This window comes from Podarcis erhardii (genome assembly GCF_964252035.2).
Source record: "Podarcis erhardii genome assembly, chromosome: Z".
Lineage (NCBI taxonomy): Eukaryota > Metazoa > Chordata > Lepidosauria > Squamata > Lacertidae > Podarcis > Podarcis erhardii.
This window is the reverse complement of record NC_138504.1, coordinates 42,483,898-42,505,109: the sequence shown is the minus strand read 5'-3', so window position 1 is coordinate 42,505,109 and position 21,212 is coordinate 42,483,898. Positions and strand designations below refer to the sequence as shown.

The following is a 21,212-nucleotide window of genomic DNA, read 5'->3' as shown; positions in this document are numbered from 1 at the left end:
GCGGTGGACTCGTAATCTGGGGAACCGGGTTCGCTTCCCCGCTCCTCAACATGCAGCTGCTGGGTGACCTTGGGCCAGTCACACTTCTCTGAAGTCTCTCAGCCCCACTCACCTCACAGAGTGTTTGTTGTGGGGGAGGAAGGGAAAGGAGAATGTTAGCCGCTTTGAGACTCCTTAAAGGGAGTGAAAGGCGGGATATCAAATCCAAACTCTTCTTCTTCTTCTTCTTCTTCTTCTTATCCTTTACAACAATTCTCAGTGGATCTAACAAAACATACATCCCTCTTGGCCTGGGCTGCCCATCCATGAGGCAAGGTGAGGAAACTGCCTCAAACGGCAGGATCCATAGGGACAACAGATTCCAATGCAGATCTTTATTCCCCTTGTTCCCAATGTAGATTTTCACTCTCTGCTTCTTCCCTGGTGGGAGGGGAGTGTTGTTTTGTTCCTCAGGTGCCAAAATGTCTTGGGCCAGCCATGCTCTGGGCCATAGCTGGAGAATTTGTTCTGCATGCAGAAGGTTAAAGGCTCAATCCCCAGGTTGAAATGGTAGTGAACACTGTCAGAAATCCTGGAGAGCCTCTGCCAGTCAGTGCAGACTTTTTTTATTGTAAGCAGTATGTTTTCATCTCTAAATTAAACTTCAATATGCTTAAACCTATGGCCCTTTTGCTTTATCTGCAACACATTAGTCCTTTCAGTCACACAAGATCTGTGCAACAAGTGAGCACATATATTTAATGCACAGAGTAAATATGCTGCAGGAATGTCTTAAGTAGCCCCAGTCAGAGGATGTCATGAGAGTACAGATGCCTTGAGAGTATAGAGCAGCTAGCCCTGAAACGGCTAAAAAGAATCGCCCAACTAACCTTTTATGAATATAAAGCAGAGTTACTCCACTGAACCAGAATGTGGAGTGGGTGTAGCTCAGTGGGTAGATCATACAGGCAATTCCAAGTTTAATCCTTGACATCTCCAGGTAGGACTGTGAGAGAATCCTCCCCACACCCCTGGGGAGGTGCCACCAGTCAGTGTTGGCAATATTGAAATACGTAGATAGACCAATGGTGCAACTCACTATAAGGCAGCTTCCTATGTACCCATTATAGCGAAACGGTGGTATTACAGTAGTAGAACATCTGCTTTGTTGCAGGTTCAACCCTCATCTTCTCCAGATAGAGCTGGGAATACTCGCTGCCTCCTGAAACCTTGGAGAGCTGCTGCCAGTCAGCATAGACAGTGCTGAGTTGGATGGTCCAGTTGTTTGACTCAATATAAAGAAGCTTTCTATGTAGATTCAGCTGAGACATTTAACACCCAACCTGAGCTAGCTTGGCTTCTGGAGTTGAATGTTTATCCTCCCAAGTGGCAGTATATGATCTCACAGTGAGTAATGTCTTCAAGATCTGGAGTTTTAAAATGACGTTAACAGCCCCCATCCGGGGGGGGGGAGACTTGTCTCTCCTTCCAGCTGTGGTGACCTCTTATTTGTATGACCACAGACATTGAACATAAAACCCATGTTAAATCTTATTAGCCTGCCAAAGCCAGTACCCAATCACTAACATGTGCTAGAATGACAATACTCTTCACAGCTGCCTATGGACAGGGAAAGCAAGGTTCCTTGTCTGAAACCCTTGAAACCTGCTGCCAGATGGTAGGCAGTGCTGTGTTACTGAGTAGCTCAATCCCTGGCTGCAACTCTGCACATGCTTTTGAACTGTATGTGTGTGATGGGGAACCTGTTGTAGCCCAAAAGCCATGTACCTTCTGGACAACATTCCAGGGGTCGGGGAACATGCAAACATGGGGAGAGCAACACAGCCAATTTTACCTTTGTACAGCATTCTACTTTCTACACACTCCCCTTTGTCCTCCATCCAGGCAGCAAAGAGGTACCATCAGAGTTCTATGGACACATTCTAGCCAGGCAAAAACACTGAGGTTGCAAAGGATGGGTGGGGTGGGGGTCAGTGAGGGGCATGGGCCTTGGGACAATCCCAAGGAAGGTTTCCTCTGCCCTGTTCTAAAAGGTTGAGATCTTGCACACTGCTATGCAGAATGGTCCTGTATCAAAAGCACAAGTTGCCACCTCCACTTTAGACCAGGACAGCAGCTGCATAGCCTATGGTACTGAATAATGTCCAGGAGCACTTTAGACCATAGAGCTCAGGCCTTACAGACCCATGAGATTGGAAAAGTTATGTGGATGTTTCCTTGAACAAAGACATTTTGGGCAGCAAGTCAAGCCCACCCCACAAAAAAAGAAATAAAAGAAACACAGACCCATCTCCCCCCTCCCCCTGCAGAATACCATAGCATAGCATAGCCAGCAATTTGCAACAGAAAGTTAGCTGTCTGATGTCTGTCATTCATTAAGCACCCTATCTTGACAGATGCTCTTTTAAAAAAGAAAGAAAGAAAACAAAGAATTATCCTGCAGGTTTCCCATTCACAAAAGAAAGACTTGTTTATGGTAATCTCTTTTTGTTGTTCTGGATTCAGAGCTGATCCTCAGTGCCAGGCTGCAGACTTCCAACCAATTGCATATAAAGGCAGGTGTTGCAATGTGTGGCACAACCGGGACCCATGAGGGTTGGGATCCACTGCCAGCAATTTAGGAAGGATGGTCCAGAGACGCAGGGTTGGTTAAATTGCAAGCAAAGCAGAGGCAGAGAGTCATTTTTAGCCCAAGGGCCACATTTCCTTCTGCGCAATCCTCTGGGGGCCACATGCCAGTAGTGGGCAGGCGCAGAAGGAAGTGGAACAATGGTGCAAATTTCATCCTCCTTCAGTTTCTACACACACACCTCTTTAGCCTCCATCCAGGCAAGTAAGAAGAAAAATTTGGAGTTCAAAGGTGCAACCCAGACAGACACAAACACTCAAGGAGGGTGCGAAGCAGAGACAGAAATTTGATTTGGGGAGGACCAGAGAGGACCAGAGAGGTCTGTAGGGCTGCATGTAGCCCCTGAGACTGAGGTTCCCCATCCCTGGGTTAAGATAATCAGGGCAAATGGACCCCTGGAATCTAAACAGATCAGCAAGGATGCTTTGATGGGGAACATTTAACCCACCTGTGTGGACTGTGGCTGCTACCGGGGAGACTTCGCTGCTTCTGATGCAGCTAGGGCTGGATTAACCATTAAACAAAATAAGCACATGCTTATTTTCCATTGTCAGATTTTAAACATTAATGGTCACATATTGCTCAGCTAAGCATTCATTTTCTCTGTTGAAGTACATTAAAAATCTCAACAGGACAACCATGCAACAATCCTCTGGGATAGCTCGGTGTCCTCTGGGATAGCATGGTTATTCTTTTGGGATTTTTAATATACTTCAACAGAGAAAATGAATGCTAGCTGAGCATGAGACTCTTAAAATCAGATTTAACAATCCGATCAAAGACTTTGCAGTTAGAAAAAGTAGGAGAATTTCCGAATTTCCCCCCAAACATAAATAAAGTGGAAGTATACAAAAACAAATATTATTTTCCACCTTACTGTAGGTTTTGTTTCAATTTAAAAAATAGCATTTTGTTTTACAGTTTATTATTGTTTATATTCTGAATTAGATATATATGGGTGCACCAAAATCTTTTAAGGGCTTAGGGCCTCTAAAGGTCTTAATCAGACCCTGCATGCAGTGAGAGGTTACTCAGCCAGATGGATACCTTGATCCCAGTTCAGCAAGGCTGTGCTACTGCTCTTAACAAAGACTTGCAAACAGCGCTAGTCCTACTCAAGGTAGACCCACTGAAATTAACAGGCATGAGTTAGGTTTATTACTTTAAGTGGGTCTACTCTGAGTAGAACTTGGTGGGATGCTGAATCCTGCAGCACAGTTCTTGACAGGAGTGACACCCTGTCAACATGTAGCAGCCCTATAGTACATGCTTTCCTAGGAGTAAGTCCCGCTGAGGTTAATGGAGCTCGCTTCTGAAGAGATGTACAGTAGGGTGCACCGTAGGGACAATGATTTTGAGGGAGCCTACCTGAGTGTAAGGGATGTGGGTGGCACTGTGGGTTAAACCACAGAGCCTAGGGCTTGCCGATGAGAAGGTCGGCGGTTCGAATCCCCATGGTGGGGTGAGCTCCCATTGATCGGTCCCAGCTCCTGCCAACCTAGCAGTTCCAAAGCACATGAAAGTGCAAGTAGATAAATAGGTATTGCTCCAGTGGGAAGGCAAATGGTGTTTCCGTGCGCTGCTCTGGTTTGCCAGAAGTGGCTTAGTTATACTGGCCACATGACCCGGAAGCTGTATGCCGGCTCCCTCGGACAGTAAAGCGAGATGAGCGCCGCAACCCCAGAGTCAGCCACAACTAGACCTAATGGTCAGGGGTCCCTTTACCTTTTACCTGGGTGTAGGCAGTCATCAGACACATGGGTCTGTACTACTCAGAACAGACCTACTGAAATTAATGGGCACAATTAACACTGACAGGTCACTTCCTATCCAGGGAACTCCAGGGAATTAAATATAACCCAGGGCAATTTAGTCTCAAGTAACACTACAATGAGGGATGCAGGTGGCGCTGTGGGTTAAACCACAGAACCTAGGGCTTGCCGATCAGAAGGTCAGCGGTTCGATCCCCGCGATGGGGTGAGGTCCCGTTGCTGGGTCCCTGCTCCTGCCAACCTAGCAGTTCCAAAGCACATCAAAGTGCAAGTAGATAAATAGGTACCACTCCGGCAGGAAGGTAAACGGCATTTCCGTGCGCTGCTCTGGTTCACGACTGGACCTAATGGTCAGGGGTCCCTTTACCTTTACCTTTAACACTACAATCGTTAACCTCACTTTCCTGCGAGTCAGCCTCAGTGAATTCAATTGGACTGACTTCTAAGTAGACACTGTGAAGATCGCAGTGTCAGTACCACCCCTACCCCCCACAAATGCCTCCGCGTCAATTCCCCCTCCCCAAAGAGCCACCTGCTCGTCTTCCGCTGACCAGGGGCGCCTCCCTCACCTGCAGGCAGCCCCGAGCCGCCGCCGGCTGCGGAGTCTCCTTCATTCCGCTCTAGACGGCTTTGCCCGGCAGTCGCAGATCCCAAACTCCGGGGCCAGAACAGAAGCAGCGGAAAGAGCAACATCACCGACGGCTTGTCTCGAACAAAGGGCGCTGCCGGAAAGCCCGAGGAGCACCGTTTCCCACCGGGCGGCAGAAAACGCTTGCGAGAGGCTGAGTGTCCGACGAGCCCGTGGACCCGGCTCAGAAAGGCTTGAGGGAAACTTCCCCGCTCCCCTCCCGGGGCATGGCGCCGCCCCGCGCAGCCACAGCCGCTAAGATACGCGCTGTGGGGCTGGGGGCGGAGGGGAGAGCGTGGCTGTTAAGGTGGAAGTAACTTTCTTGAGAGTAACTTCTGTTACATTGGAATAGGATAGGAATGAACACTGCAAGGGCGTTCGGAATAGACAGAGAGCCAGACAGGTAGATAAGAGGTGTGTCTGTTTCGAACAGCAAGGTGAATTTTCCCACTTTTAAATAATAATAAAAAATACAAGATGTGTGTCTTGTATAAAAGAATGGATTTAAAAACTTTAGAAGCCCAAAACAGTGAAACGATTAAGGTGCCCCCCTCCCGAAATAAAAATAGTAATAAACCTTGGAAGAAAATTTTATTTTTTGGAAATGTATGCGAAACCTAAATGTATGCTGAAATTAAAAGAGCTTATGCTTCCATATTTTCTGGTTGCAGAATTATTTCAAAAACAATTTTAGCATTGGGTGAGGAGTTATGGGCGTAGCCAGGATTTATGTTCGGGGGGGAGGCTTCATGTTGCGGGGGGGGGAGGGCGCAGAACCTCAGTTAAGTGTTTTTATGGATTTGCTTGATTTGGGGAGGGGGGCTATGCCCTTGTGAGGGGTGCCCCTTCTCGGCTGGTGAGCTATGCATGCACTTAGTTGGCTACTGGATAATCCAACACATGAATATTCATAATTTTAATGTATATTTGTACGCAATGTCAGATTTACTCAGAGATGACCCACTGAAATCCATCAACTTTATGTAAACTGCACAGAGGTTTTCACTATTCAGTAATACACGTGTTCTGTCAATTTTTAAAAATAAAAAATAAACACCTGCTTAGTGCCAGGAACATAGGAAACTGTCTCCTATTCAGTCCATCAAACTTAGTATTGTCTGCACTGACTGGCAGCAGCTCTCTAGGGTTTCAGATTAGGAACATGCCAAACCCTACCTGGAAATGCCAGGGATTGAACCTGGGACCTTCTGCGTGCAATGCAGGTGTGAGGAATTTAAGAAGAGCTTGCTGGATCAGGCCACCTAGACAAGCCCAGTATCCTGTTCTCTAAGTGGTTGACTTGAGCACAAGAGCACTTTCCCCTCTTGTGGTTTCTAGCAACTGGTATTCAGAAGCATTATTTCCTGTGACAGTGGAGGCAGGGCATGACCATCATGGTGAGTAGCCACCAATAGCCTTATCCCCTGTTAATGTCTCTTAACCTTCTTTCTTTCTTTTAAGGTGTCCTATTGGGGGTGAGTTCCACTTCTTAACTATGCTCTTCTACAATAGTGTGTGTGCAACTTCAACTTCAACAACGACTTTATTGTTTTATTATTATTTATTATGCATATTAATTGCCTCATAGCAATGACTTTAGGTGAATTTAAAAACAGCAGCAGCAGCAACAACAACAGAAATGCAAACGTATAAAATTGCAGCGCCTGAAAACACAACAGAACAATTTTATTCTGGTAAAATATCAGCAAAACACACTTCCTCTCTCTCTCTCTCTCTCTCTCTCTCTCTCACACACACACACACACACACACACACACACTCACGCAAAATCCATTCCATCACCTTTGAGGTGCTTGCTGTAAAAATGTGAAAAGTAGACTCTCCCCATTCCAAGAAGCAGCAGCAATTCATCATTCAAAAGCCTGGTGGGTGGGTGGACACACACACACACACACACACACACACACACACACACACACACTTTGCCTTGCACCTGCATACATTCAGGGTTGGTGCCAGACAGACCTGTCCTGGGGAAAGCATTCCATAGGCAAGGAGCCGCCACTGAAAAGGCCCCTCCTCTTGTCCAATCTTTCTTTGGCGGGGTCACCCAGAGTACAGTCCTTGATAATCTAAAATGAGAGTGGGAAACCTCAGGCATGGGGCTTGTCAGTCTGGCCTTGAGGACCCTCCTCACACCCTCTCTTCAGCTACATCCTCTCATTATTCTATTTTGGGTCCCCCTCCCTTAAAAAAAAACACCCTGCAATCCCTGTGACTCTTCCAAGCCCGCTGACATTCCCCTCATTTACTACCTGCAATGGTTAGGTTCACTGTTGAAGAAAGCATACAGCTTAGCTTGGAATTACAGGTGGGAAGAGGTGATGTTGCACTCAGGTCATTTTTGCCAGCTTCCCATTAGGAAATGTGGTTGGCCACTGTGAGAACAGGATGCTGGACTCGATGGGTTTTTGGCTTGATCCAGCAGGGCTCTCCTTGCTTGCCACTTCAGATTGCAATTGCACAACACCATGTTTGTATGCTTTCTTGGTTCCTGTCTCCCTTAAATCTCCCAGCAAACATCAGGAGAAAAACCTAAAAAACTTGTTTGCTTAGGTTTCCCTTGAGATGGTGGTTTCCCCTCTCACTGTGGGTGTCAATGAACACAGGAAAGCTAGGGTGAGTGTTTTATCAACATATACAGTATTATGAATGGTCATAGGCTTCTGCCCTGGACCCATTGTTGTTCAGAATCTTTATAAATGATTTGGAGGAAGGTATTGAGGAGATGCTAATCAAATTTGCAGATGACACCAAACTGGGAGGGGTAGCTAATGCTGCTGAAGACAGAAGCGGCACTCAATACGAACTTAGTAGATTCAAAAACTAGGTAAGGTTCTGCACTTAGGCAGGAAGAACCATGTGCACAAATATAAGATGGGGGACACCTGGCTTAGTAGCAGTACATGTGAGGTCTTAATGGGCCACAAGCTTAACATAAGTCAACAGCATGATGCAGCAGCAGAAAAAAGCTAACACTAGTCTAGGCTGCATCAACAGAAGGATAAGAAAGTAATAGTACTGCTCTATTCTGTCTTGGGACCACAGAACCCAGGGCTTGCCGATCAGAAGATCGGTGGTTCAAATCCCCGCAACGGGGTGAGCTCCCGTTGCTCGGTCCCTGCTCCTGCCAACCTAGCAGTTCAAAAGCATGTCAAAGTACAACTAGATAAATAGGTACCACTCCAGCGGGAAGGTAAACGACGTTTCCATGCGCTGCTCTGGTTCGCCAGAAGCGGCTTAGTCATACTGGCCACAGGACCCGGAAGCTGTACGCTGGCTCCCTCGGCCAATAAAGCAAGATGAGCGCCGCAACCCCAAAGTCGGTCACGACTGGACCTAATGGTCAGGGGGGTATTCTGTCTTAGTCAAACGATACCTGGAGTCCTGTGTCCAATCCACAGCTTAAAGATAGTGACAAGCTGGAACATGTGCAGAGGATGGTGACCAAGATTGATCAAGAGTCTGGAAACCAAGCCTTGTGAGGAGTGGTTGAAGGAGCTGGGTATGTTTAGCCTGGAAAAGAGACTGAGAGGAGATATAATAGCCACCTTCAATTATCTGAAGGGCTGCCTCATGAAAGATGGAACAAGCTTGTTTTCTCCTGCTCCGGAGGACCTGAGCCAATGGCTTCAAGCTACAAGAAAGGAGATTCCGACTAAAGATAAGGAAGAACTTTCTGACAGTAAGAGCTGTTCAACAGTGGAAGGTCTTCCTTGGGAGGTGGTGGCCTGTCCTACCTTGGCGGTTTTTAACTGAGGTTGGATGGTCATCTCCTTCCTTGGAAGTTTCTAAGCAGAGGTTGGGTGCATCTATCAAGGATGCTTTAGTTGAGATTTCCGCATTACTAGATGGCCCTTGGGGTTCCTTCCAACTCTACAGTTCGATGATTCTAACCTTGTAAATATTTAAGCTTTACACTGAATCATTAACAAACTGTCTCTTATATTTCACAGCAATTTTGCTACCCTTACATTTTTATTTAGCCCATCATATCCATAAGTGTATACACTAGGGTCTTTTCAGCCTCAGGCTGCATTCCTTTGTGGGGAATATTCCAGGGGCCACATGCAATTTGTGGATGTGGCCAGAAGTAGGTGCAGCAAATGGATGTGACTTTTACCTTTGTGTAGTATAAATCAGATGCTGATACACATGCACAAATGCACCCCTCTCCAGGCAAGCAAGAGGCATCATCCAAGTTCAAGGACACATTTGAGCCAAAGAGTTCAAAGAATGTATGAGGGACACGGCCTAGGGAGAATCCCAAGGGCCAGATAAAGAGGCCTGCAGGGAGTATTTGGCCCCTAGACCTGATGCTCCCTACCAGGCCTGGGCACAGCATGTTTGAGGCACAGAGGTGGGAGTCATGTTAGAATAAAATTATAAACTCAAACAAAAAAGCAGTGGTCCCAGGCTGGCTTAGTCCTCTGAGGCCTGGGGCAAATGTACCCGGCTGCTTCCCCCTCGCCACCTGCTCCACAGGCCTGCTCCCCACTCCTGATAGATACAGTCCACGTAGAGAGGATGAGCAGGTGCTGGAATCTGTGTGCGTGGGTGACTGCCCCAAGTAGCAAACCACTGAACTGAAGAAGATACCTTCTTAGGGAAAAAGGTCAGAGGCAGGAAGGAGTATAATGGGGCTTCCTGTACCTACTGAGCTTTGCTTTAGCGACTTGATCTTCCAGATCTCTGACATGTTCCTATATTTAGTTGTCCTTTGTGCCTACTTCACACTCCTGAATTCTACTTCCTGGTTTATTCTTTGGTTATGACTTTAATCCTTCAGCCTGATGGCTACATACTCCTCAACCATCCCGATTTGAGTAGGACATCCTAGAATTACAGAAACCATGCTGGTTTCTGATTGGATATCAGAATGTCCCGGGTTTTTTGGTCCAGCACTCTTGCATGAGTCAGCTGGCTTGCTCCGGAGCACTGGTCCAAAATACATTTGTTTTTTGGTCTTGTGCTCTCAGACAAATCGGCTGGCTTCTGCAACAGCTCGGAACCAAAACACTGAGCATCCTGATTTTTATTAGCAGGATGCTGGTGGTTATGTGACTGGTTTGCTGCATGGTTCCTGGCCCATCTCTCTCTCCCTCTCTCTCTCTCTCATCTGATGAGATATAGTGCACAAAATCTTAGGCTATAGTAAATATGTTGGTGTGTAGCCCTATATTGGGACGCGGGTGGCACTGTGGGTTAAACCACAGAGCCTAGGACTTGCCGATCAGAAGGTCGGTCGTTCGAATCCCCGTGACGGGGTGAGCTCCCGTTGCTCGGTCCCTGCTCCTACCAACCTAGCAGTTCAAAAGCACGTCAGAGTGCAAGTAGATAAATAGGTACCACTCCGGCGGGAAGGTAAATGGCGTTTCCGTGCGCTGCTCTGGTTTGCCAGAAGCGGCTTAGTCATGCCAGCCACATGACCCAGAAGCTGTATGCTGGCTCCCTCGGCCAGTAAAGTGAGATGAGTGCCACAACCCCAGAGTTGGTCACGACTGGACCTAATGGTCAGGGGTCCCTTTACCTTTTAGCCCTATATCAATTGAATTTGGTGTGACTTACCTCTGAGGAGCCTTCAGATTTCATCCTTCATTTTAACTCTCAAGTCTCTTCTGCCACATAACTCTGCCATCTCATTTTGGTATTTAGTATTATTGGGCTTTAAAAAACAAGCAATTTCTAGCCCCCCACTCCCCGTAAAAAATAGCGTTTTCCTTTTCATAAGCCCAAATACATAAATTTGAACCCCAAATCACTGATGCAGTTGGAATGGTGCTGAGCAGGCAGGGGGCTCTGTGAAACACACTAAGAGCTCATGCATCCTGGGAAAATTACAGTGACACACCTCCAGATTGTACAGCACAGTTCTCCAGCCAAGAAACATATTCAAAAGTGCATGTTACTACAGTAAAGTGTGCACAAAAATGCATATATTAGTGGAAATATCATACAAAATGTATTAAGGGGAAATGATTTGCAGAAATGTGTGAACTGGGCAAAACTGTAAACAAAAATTTGCATTGGGAGAAATTTGCACTAAAATGCTCATGAATTTTCATGAGGAACTTTTTTTCTTTTTAAATTGTACTGATTTGTAAATGTGGGGAACTCAATTTGGATTGGAAAAATGAGATAAACCAAAATGGAAAGATTTGTTGAAATATAACACACTAAGTTGCCAGTTGCTGTCCCTCCCTTAAAAGAAAGTGGCAACTATAGCTTGCCAAACCTCTTGTAGACTTAAGAAATCTAAGAATTGTTTACTGTGTCAATTATCTGAGATTATCTTAACTAATTTTAGATCTATATTGTCCAGTAATGTGGCCCGCAGCAGTTTCAGATGTTGTTTGGCCCAGAACATTGAGAAGCAATCTTCTACAGTATAAGGCTTCACCTTAACTACAATATTGCATACTTTTAATACTAGACTGTTCTTTTGGATGGGACTGCTCACTGCTTTGGTTTAGGTTGAATCACAGCAGGGCATTAGATTACTCCTTCGTGTTTCCTGTAGTTCAGTGTTGATAAATAACTGGTCACAATGATGCCCTATGGCTAAACAGTTTTCTCGGTAAAATGCTATCAGGACTTTCTGCCCCGAATTCCATCGGCATTCTTTAAGTGACATTGCTAATGGTTACGCTCCCTCTTCTAGATGTGGTGGGTCAAAGCGATGGGATTGTGAACTTGGCATACCCATACTTACCTTGGGTTGATCAAAAAATAAAAATAAAAATCGTCCCCGTTTAGCTTGCTAGGTATTTTGTAATATAGTCATGACAGTGTACAAGTTGCCAGGGAGGTATGTGCTTCAAGTACCTAATCATCAGGGCTTTGTTTATGTTTCTCCAGCCAGAACCCACCTCTTAGGTGGGTGCCATTGCCACTACTGTGGTACCTCGAGTTACATACGCTTCAGGTTACATACGCTTCAGGTTACAGACTCCACTAACCCAGAAATAGTGCTTCAGGTTGAGAACTTTGCTTCAGGATGAGAACAGAAGCCACTTGGCAGAAGCGGGAGGCCCCATTAGCTAAAGTGATGCTTCAGGTTAAGAACAGTTTCAGGTTAAGTACAGACCTCCGGAACGAATTAAGTACTTAACCTGAGGTACCACTGTATAAGAGAACATGGGAGGTGTTCATGGTGGGTTCCAGCACCTCTTTTTCTAGAAAAATAGCACTGCTAGTCACCAATCCAAGCCAGATAACTTTTTATCTGCAGTGGTGCTGGGCATTGTGGGCCAAACAAATTCAAACTCCGTGCCAGTCACACAAGAACTTCGTCAACATCACTAGTTCTAAGTGGCTACCTCCTTTAGACTTTTCTCATCCAAAAATCATTTTGGCTATCATATGTTTCTCACTGCTATGGCTGTTTTTATTTTACTTGTAACCCCCTCCTCCTACTTTATATAAATGTGATTTCTGGATTCCTGGGTGGGGGAGAGGGATGAGCACAAAACAGCACAGAATGATCTCTTTGTCATTTGGCACACACCACATTCAGTTAGCACTCTTTTCCTAAGGTTTTATTATTTTAATTCAAGGACTTTGCTTCATACAAAATGTAATTGTAGAAACAACTGCAGAATCCAAAGTTTGGCTGATAAATATTACTCAGGCAGCAAACTATTCAATCACAGAATTCCCAGCCCTCCCCATCAAATCCCCAAGCAAAGTTCCAGTTGTGTTGCATGTTTGGAACTTCCCTTCAGGTTGTTTTTTTTAAACACTGTTTTTTTAAAATATAAATTTTGCAACAAACCCCCCAATTCATATCAAATATAATTAAAAATTAACAACTGATGAATACATCGTATCAAAAAGTACGAAGATAAACATTTTTACCATGCACATACTTTATATATATATAGATTTATATATATGTATGTATATATTTATATAATATGTATATATTTTACATGCAAATGTTACTTATTCAAAGTACAGCCACCACTAGACTTATTCTGGATGCAGAAAATGGGTTGTTGCATTTCAAGTTTTGGCAATGCACAAAGGGGATTCTGGGAAATCCCTGACCTCTGCTCTAGCAAAAGTTAGCTCTGGCTACGTCCCATTGAAACCGACAGAATAAATCTGTTGCGGCTAACTTGGGTCTCATTGCTGATTTCTTTTTTTAAAGCAATGGGGGAATTGGGTACTTTTAAGTTTCTGGACTTAAATGGGACCCTCTCCTCTTAGACAGTGATGTGTCTTCCTTCAAAATGTGGTATTCTCAGCCCTGAGCATTCTGCTGAGGAATCTAGACCTCTGCTCCCAAATTCCAATGGCACCTCTTTTGTTTAGATGAGACTTAGCCATGGCTAACTTCAACTGTATTGGAACCTTCATGTGCATTGAAAGCAAGACAGTATCTAGGGCTGTTTGCAAATTGAAGGTTGGATATGTCAACCACTGAGATAGGTATTTGCAGTGGCAACAATATATTCAAAACCCACCATGCTCCTTTCTCCCAATACCCACCCACCCACCCACACTTCCTTCCCCCAAGGATTCCCAGCCTTAATCTTCTTCTAATGCAAGAATTTAATTATTCACTTCTCACATGTAAGTTGCAACTGTGAAGCGCCTCCATTTTACTTGTGTGGGGCTCTCACATCCAATTGATTCATATGGGGTTCGTGTGGGGGTGCGTGGGTGCATGGGAGAGAAAGAAAGAAAGAATAGAGGAGGAAGGATAAACCAAAATAAAAGTTAAAGCCATTTATCTTCAGCTCTCAATATTTTGCATGCATGCTTAGAGAGGGCTATTCTCCTCCCATTTTATTTATTGGAGTATTCCCCCCCCCCCTTTAAAATTTCCAAGAAAGTTTTGTGCCTTTTCTATATGTAAAATGTAGAAAAATGTTTGGTCACGGTCATGCTGTAGCTTGAGACAAGGAAAAGTGTGTGGGGTGGGGGTTGTGGAACTCAACATATAAAAGCTGTGGAATGGATTATGTTTTTTTAAAATTATGTTTTTAAAAAGTTTGCTCACCTCTTTTTCCATTTTTGATTTGATTTGTGAAAAGTGTCATCTTGTTGCATAGCCCTACAGTGTTTTTGTTTGTTTGCTTAAAAAAAAAAATCACATCTATGATCTATTAACCATTCCTTTCTGTTCTTTTCTTTTGGTTAATGAAGTTTCTGTATGCATAATTACATGTGGATTAATAAGAGAGAGAGAGAGAGAGAGAGAGAGAGAGAGAGAGAGAGAGAGAGAGATTGAGAGAAATTGAGAGAGAAGAGTGTGCTGGAATATAGTCTAGGGATGAGATTGGTCAAAAATCAGAAAACAAAACAAAGGGCAGAATACTCTAGAAGTAAAGCCTTGAGGTGGTATTGGGGCGTGTGTGCGTGCGCCATGTTGACCTGCCTCTGGTCATTTCACTATTCCTCCATTTCCCCCTTTGGGCCTTTTTTGTCATCATCAGTAGGATGCCATGTTCTGTTTAACAATCCAAGCACATTAAGCAAGCTGTCTTACAGAATCAATCCCTTTCTTAAAATAAAACAGCCTGTCAAATAAACAATCCTACCCAAACCCTGGCTTGCCCAGGCTGCTGCTCGTTCTGCACGGAGTGCGACCTTAAGGTGAAATTAAACTATCAAAATCTGCAGTTAGCTCTTTTTGTGGTTGGAATATACTGGGATATGATGCTGACTCCTTTTCTCAGTAGTCTCACCTCCTATTTTGGCTGGTGTTTTAAAAAATACTGCATCATAATGTTTGCTATACTTTTGATCTGTCACTAGATGTCACTTTGGTGAAATTTGAAGAAATATTGATACATGAGGAAAACCTCTAACAACGCTACAGAAAGTTATCCCAAGTGTCTTGAGAAAACAAATTATCATTAGGAAAAAAAATAGGACAGTTTCAAAGGTACAGCAAAGTATTTATATTTCCTTGGCCAATTGGTTTATCAGCATTTATTTTTCTTTAAATAAAAACGTAGTGGCCGAAACACTGTTTCAGTAATGGTTTGGGATAACTGCCTCCTATTTAAATGGTGGCGGCTTCCTCTTTTATGAAATAGTTGAGAATAGCTTTGAACTTGGAAGATGCTCTTTTTAAAGAGAATAATGTTGTAAATAGCATTGTCCTCACTCATGCCTGCATGTTAAGAAACCCATTTGACTCAATTTATAACTAGATTTCCCCCGAAAGGCTATGGCATTAGCGGTGCTCAATACTTAGTGTGATATTAAAAATCTGATTATAAATTGAGTCAAATGGGTTTCTTAACATGCAGGCATGAGTAGGTAACAGCAGGATGCTCAAATAAGGTTGGGGCAATTTAAAAACAAAACAAAACCAGCTTTCTCTAGCAAAATTTGGTATTTTCCTCTGTTTTCTCTTGCAGTTCTCCTGCTTCTGAATAACTGCACTTAACTGCACTTGTAGCAGCACCTAGTGACAATATAATGCATTAGTTCGTAGAGATTAAAAAGGGAATGCCTTCAAAAACAGCTCATATTTTACTTGCTCTTTCTGACAAGAAAAACCTCTCCAGCACAGTGGAATAAGAGGCACTGTGGTTAAGATCCAAGGATTCCCCTCTGTGAGATCCTTCAAATGTAGGGGCTGCTTGTATGAGAGGAAGATTCATTTCCATTAACAGACGGGACCCTTTTGATCCAGTCCATTATTTTTAACACAAACCAGGAAGTAGAGGGGAGAACTGAGCAACCACACAAGATAGTCTCCTAAGGAATTTCCCAGGGAAGAGGCAAAACTGTGGAAAGACTCATTTGCAACCATGTGGATCTGAACACATTTGCTTCAGAAACAGACATTGGTTACAGATGAAGGAACAAACCCATCTGAGGGAGGAGGGCAGCCTCTTCCCACATTTCTTTTCAACTTCCTCCCCCAAACCAGCCTCCCCAGCTGCCTCAATGTACAGAAATCATAGGGAAATGCATCCCATGTAGAGTCCACAGTGACATTTCAGTCCAAGGGTGGACTCCTGGGTGCCCTCCAGGCATTGTTGAGTGCTGGTCCTACTCACAAGTAGGCCCACAGAAATGGATGGGCACAGCTTAGGCTCATTAACTTCAATGGGCTTATACTGTGTAGAGCTTAGTTGGAGTTCACCGTCCCAGCCAGAACGAGCAATGCCCTTGGGTGATGGGCATTTGGAATTCAACATCTGTAGACACATTGGCCTACTTTTATTTTAGTCCATGATACTGAATGAAGCAAAGACGCACGGATACCTCTGCAGCTTTCATGACTACAGGGCTCACTTTCCTGGAGCTGCCCAAGATCATGAAAATTGCAGTAACAAGTTTTATCCACAGGTTGTCTATCCCTTTGTCACATGACTGATCATATACCCTAGACAGTGAGAGGAAACTGACATTCACCCTACTTGGAGATGTCATTTGTGTAAACCCAGGGCTTAGCCACACTTCCTTTGTCCTGCTGCTTTCCCTTGGGGAAAGCACTTTTTAGCCCAATCTGAGAAAGCTGGATAAGAAAGCCCTGGCAACAGTTTTTAAGGAGCAGGGAGATTTAGAGCAGAGATGTGGTAAGATGGGAGAAACGGGAAGGGACCCAATTCAAACTCCCCTTTCCTTAGAGCTGTAGCATTTCAGAGAACACAGAGAAAGAGTTAAATATCCACTCTCTCCAGCTGCTTCTCTGCTTGAAATACAGCCTGCCCACCCTGCAAAAGTGGCTTTGCTCCTTAATCAACAATGTCAATGGGGCAGCCATCGCATCTTAAAGGAGACCAACTGTCATCAGTCCTGACCACTGGCCATGCTGGCTGGGGCTGATGGGAGTTTGCAACATATCTAGGCCATCGTGGAAACGATGCCTTATGAGGAACGGCTAAGGGAGCTGGGCCTGTTTAGCCTGGAGAAGAGGAGGTTAAGGGGTGATATGATAGCCATGTTCAAATATATAAAAGGATGTCACATAGAGGAGGGAGAAAGGTTGTTTTCTGCTGCTCCAGAGAAGCGGATACGGAGCAATGGATCCAAACTACAAGAAAGAAGATTCCACCTAAACATTAGGAAGAACTTCCTGACAGTAAGAGCTGTTCGACAGTGGAATTTGCTGCCAAGGAGTGTGGTGGAGTCTCCTTCTTTGGAGGTCTTTAAGCAGAGGCTTGACAACCATATGTCAGGAGTGCTCTGATGGTGTTTCCTGCTTGGCAGGGGGTTGGACTCGATGGCCCTTGTGGTCTCTTCCAACTCTATGATTCTATGATTCTATGACTACCACCCCCTGCACTCAATAACATGTAATGTGCAGCTTAGCATATGTATTTAAATGTGCATTTGCATTTAATACTTAACTCCTGCAAGTGATTTTTTTTTAAAAAAAATGCAAATAATGTCAAGGTGTGGTTTGAAAATCACCAGGATCACAGCAGAAAGAAATTCCACTCCTGCTGTGGTCCTGCTGATAACCCCTTCTCCAAAGGTGCTAAATGGCAGGGCAGGGGGGGATCTCCTCCCAATACGGAGGCAAGGGTTAAACAAAGGCACATTTTAATGTCCTATGTAGTTCAGCCCTGAGAGGATTTTGCCCCACTTTCCTCCCTCAGAGTTATTTCAGACATTAAGGGGGACAAACCTGGATTTGCTCCCAAAGTGTTAAACCCTGGCAAGGAGCCACAGACAATGTCAGCCGCACAATTGTGCCTGTATGATGCAATGAAGCACATGATAGTTTTAAGGTGCGGAAAGAGACTGTGCCTCCTGGTTCAATCCCTGTCATCTTCAGGTAAGATGGGGAGAGACACTTCCCTCCCACCTGGAACACCAGAGAACTGCTGCTAGTCGATGTCACATGACTAATCTAAATGTACTCGTATATGACAGCTTCTTGTCTTGCTTGTGATGGGGTCACTTTTCCCTGCAAGTCTCTTTCCTTATCACTGCCTCTCTCCTCTGCTCACTCTCAAAACATAGAATGTTGCCCTCCTCAGGTTGGGCCGGGTCTTTCAGCTTTGTTATGTGCAGGTGTTTTATTTTTGTTTGTTTTTTGAATAACAATGTTTTAGCTTTTCATGAAAGTGCTCAAGCACACGCACACACGCGCACGCACGCACGCACACACACACACACACGGAAACAAGCACCTGATGCACAGAAACACACACACAGAGAGACAAAAAGAGCAGAAATCTCATCCCTGAGAATCAGAATTAGGGTTTTCCCTCGGGGCTTTCTTGTTTTATCCCCCCCCCCCAAACCACCACAAAAAAGGACAATAATCACAAGTCTCTTCAATTGTCTTCAACACCCAACAATGTGCCATGAAGAGCAACCAGAGCTTCTCTAACCAAGTTAAGACTTAGATGTGTAGAGCAGTAGGGTCCTGCTTTTGGCAGAAGAACATTTGCCCCTGTTGCTAGATGCTTGTTGAAATCTCTCTAATATCCCTGCACCCCCCCCACAACAAGATCTGAAAAAAGCACACACAGAATTTTGTACTTGTCCACCTTCCAATCTATGTGGAATTATTGACTCAGCACTGGTCAGTACTTGAAGCCTTCCAAACCCTCTTTGTGGGTCACCCCACTCCACCACACGCATCTTCCTGATGCATCGGGAACAAGAGATTGTGTCTTCACCATGAGAGATTCCTAAGATCAGGCACTTAGTAGTGAAGAATTGGCGCCTTCAGTATGAAACAACAGTGGAGCTGGAATGACAATAGGACTAGTTCTCTACAGTGAAGGACTCTTGGTTTTGTTTGTTTGTTTGTTTGTTTGTTTCTTCTTCTTTTACTGTACAATTTACAAAAAAAAATAAATGCACACAATGAAAAGTTAGTTTATCTAACAGCTCAATATAAAACCAAATGACATATTTTCTTTTGCCAGACCCCACCCATCTCTCTCTCTCTCTCTCTCTCTCTCTCTCACTCACTCTCACTCTCGTGCTTTGATTGTAAACAAGACAAAATTATGAAAGGAGGCATATCACATCCAAAACAGAGGAACTGATTTTTAAGTTGTCAGCAGTAGGATCAGCAGCAGGCTGGGAGCCATCCTTGCCTGCCAAACAGCTCTCCTCTCCCAAGTGAAGGGGATGCTTTCCAAAAAGTCAATGGGAAGTCAAACCAATCAAAGTAGTCACAGGCGGCAGCATGGCAGCTTCTGTCAGCTGAAAGGCCCCATTACTGGCTCCCTTGAAAAGGTTTCGTCTTGCCAAATGTCGAGTCCAATGCCGTCATGGGTGATGTTTGCCTCTTAAAGTGTGGACAAGAGAAATGATAGGTTCTGTTTGTAACTGTGACTGTCCCTTCCTTCCCCTCTTTCTATCCAAAACTGCATGATGCTCCAGTCCCAGAAAGTTCAACAGTTTTTTGTTTGTTTGTTTTTTTGTTTTCTCTCCGGGTCTTTTGCTTATCTTACAGTTTTATTGTTGAGAAAGGAGAGGGTGATGTTAACTGCAATGCAGCAAGAGACGAGCAAGATCTCCCTTGCCCTGTCCTACCAAAGAACAGCAATTCCTACTGATCCAGGGCCTTTTAGCACTAAAGGACAGACAGGTTTCAGTATGAGAGAGAGGTGTCGTCTCTTGACAGCATTGTGCACATGCACAGAGACAAGTCTTCTTCATTTGGGGGGGGGGTTTCCATGAGGAGGCACTTCTTCCCTCCTCTTTATCCCTCCAGCCCTGAAGCTGTGGGGCTGAACGTATGTGCACACACATAAACACAGAGCTTTATGTATAATATTCATCAGTTTCGTGTGCAAGAACTCCGGCTTTTTTTCCTGCTAGCACCAGTCATCTTCATCTCGTTCATGGTAATAGCTACGTGCTCTGGTGCTGGTCCCAGGGCCGGCACTGAGGCCCAATGTATAATGGTATCCATTGGGGACTCTACGGATTTGGTGGGACTGGGACGTCAGGGAGGAGACGTAAGAAGTCCGGGATGACCGTCCTGAATTGGTGGCCACAGCCTCCTCAAAAGTGAGTGTGTCCTCAGGCACAGCATGGTACGGACTGTCACTGTCTTCCCGGTGCCCCAGGTAAGGGTCTGAGCCAATCCGGGCCATCAGGGGCTGTGAAGGGCCCTGGGAGTCACCATGCAGCAAAGCGTTGTGCTCAGAGAGACCCCGGCTCAAGCGTCCCGGGGAGAAAGTTGGCAGGCCAGTCTGGAAACTGGAGAAGTGCACAGGCGACGAGTTGGCAGTCTTGTACGTGATGCTGGGGCGCGGGGTCAGTGGGGTCTGCGGCAGTTGCCTCCGGCCACGGGACGGGGTGCTTGCACCCGAAGTTGACAGCAAGGGGCTCTCATTAACTGAACCACTGCCCTACATGAAAATTGGAACAAAGCAAATGAACAAAAAAAGGAAAAAAAGAACAACGAAGGGGAGGGGGAACACCAGACAAACGCAGAGGTGTATGGCAGGGAAGGTGATAGTGGGGAACCAAGCAACAGAAGATCAAGTGACATGAAAAGAAGGGTGGGGGGAATATGTTACAAGATGAAAGAAAATGGAAAGAGAGAGTTTAGACGTGCAGTCGGGGAACAACTGTGTTAAGGAGCAATCTGGAACAGAGGTATAGACCCAGGAAATCAAAAGGGCTGGAGAAGGAAAGGATTCCAAATGGGGGGAAAACATCCAGTGGGTTAGGGTGACAACATAGGAGAGCAGACAGTTCTGGGGCAAATGGGAATGCAAGTTGACCAACAAAATCCTCCCACATGCCTCAAAAGCCCAAAATAGATTTGCTTCATGACCAGAAGCATTACTGAACATTATGGGACTTGTTTGCTCAGCCTTCTCAAGTTTAACTTATGAACCACCTTTCAGATAAATTTCAATGTGATTCACAACCATATACTAAAATGGGTTTAAATGCTAAAAATGGGTTTAAAACACAATACAAGTAAACACTCAAGAGTAGACAGAGACACAATTCCATGCCTCTCCACAATCCAGCTGGAAAAAACTTGTCAAAACAAAAACACCTTCCTGCAATCAGCAGGGCTGAACCACTGATGGGCAGAGCCATAGCTTTAAATGGGCAGAGCCACCTTTCTTTCTGCTACCCCTTCTCTCACACAGTTTCTTTATACCACCCTTTCTCCCTCTTTCTCTCTGTCCAGTGGGCTGCTGGTGGGGGGCAGATTGCTCTTCCTAGAGATAGTAATCACTCACTTGCAAGGGCCTTA

General features: G+C 44.9%; 3 protein-coding genes across 13 annotated transcripts in view; 1 reads left to right on the top strand and 2 right to left on the bottom strand.

Moving 5' to 3' along the window:
* Window positions 1-5,252, bottom strand: part of LOC309333335 (uncharacterized protein) — a 155,594-nt gene extending 150,342 nt beyond the window's left edge. Inside the window, exon 1 of the mRNA XM_081846707.1 lies at window positions 4,971-5,252. Coding sequence (XP_081702833.1) covers window positions 4,971-5,094 — 124 coding nt within the window. The 5' untranslated portion in view covers window positions 5,095-5,252. The remainder of the gene's footprint in view (window positions 1-4,970) is intronic.
* The window catches only part of SLC31A2 (solute carrier family 31 member 2), an 833,895-nt gene that overhangs the window by 277,952 nt on the left and 534,731 nt on the right, over window positions 1-21,212 (top strand). The window contains exon 5 of one of the 3 annotated variants that reach the window (XR_014152704.1): window positions 11,976-12,008. The exons of the other annotated variants lie outside the window; for them this stretch is intronic. The gene's annotated coding sequence lies outside the window, so the exon portion shown is untranslated. Of the gene's footprint in view, window positions 1-11,975; window positions 12,009-21,212 lie in introns of those variants that run through there. 3 annotated transcript variants of the gene reach the window in all.
* The window catches only part of CACNA1B (calcium voltage-gated channel subunit alpha1 B), a 327,842-nt gene continuing 324,674 nt past the window's right edge, over window positions 18,045-21,212 (bottom strand). For 7 of the 9 annotated variants that reach the window (XM_081847405.1, XM_081847400.1, XM_081847402.1 and 4 more), the window contains one exon: window positions 18,045-20,346. In XM_081847405.1, coding sequence (XP_081703531.1) covers window positions 19,807-20,346 — 540 coding nt within the window. In that variant the 3' untranslated portion in view covers window positions 18,045-19,806. The remainder of the gene's footprint in view (window positions 20,347-21,212) is intronic. The other 2 variants (XM_081847407.1, XM_081847406.1) reach the window with 2 other exon arrangements.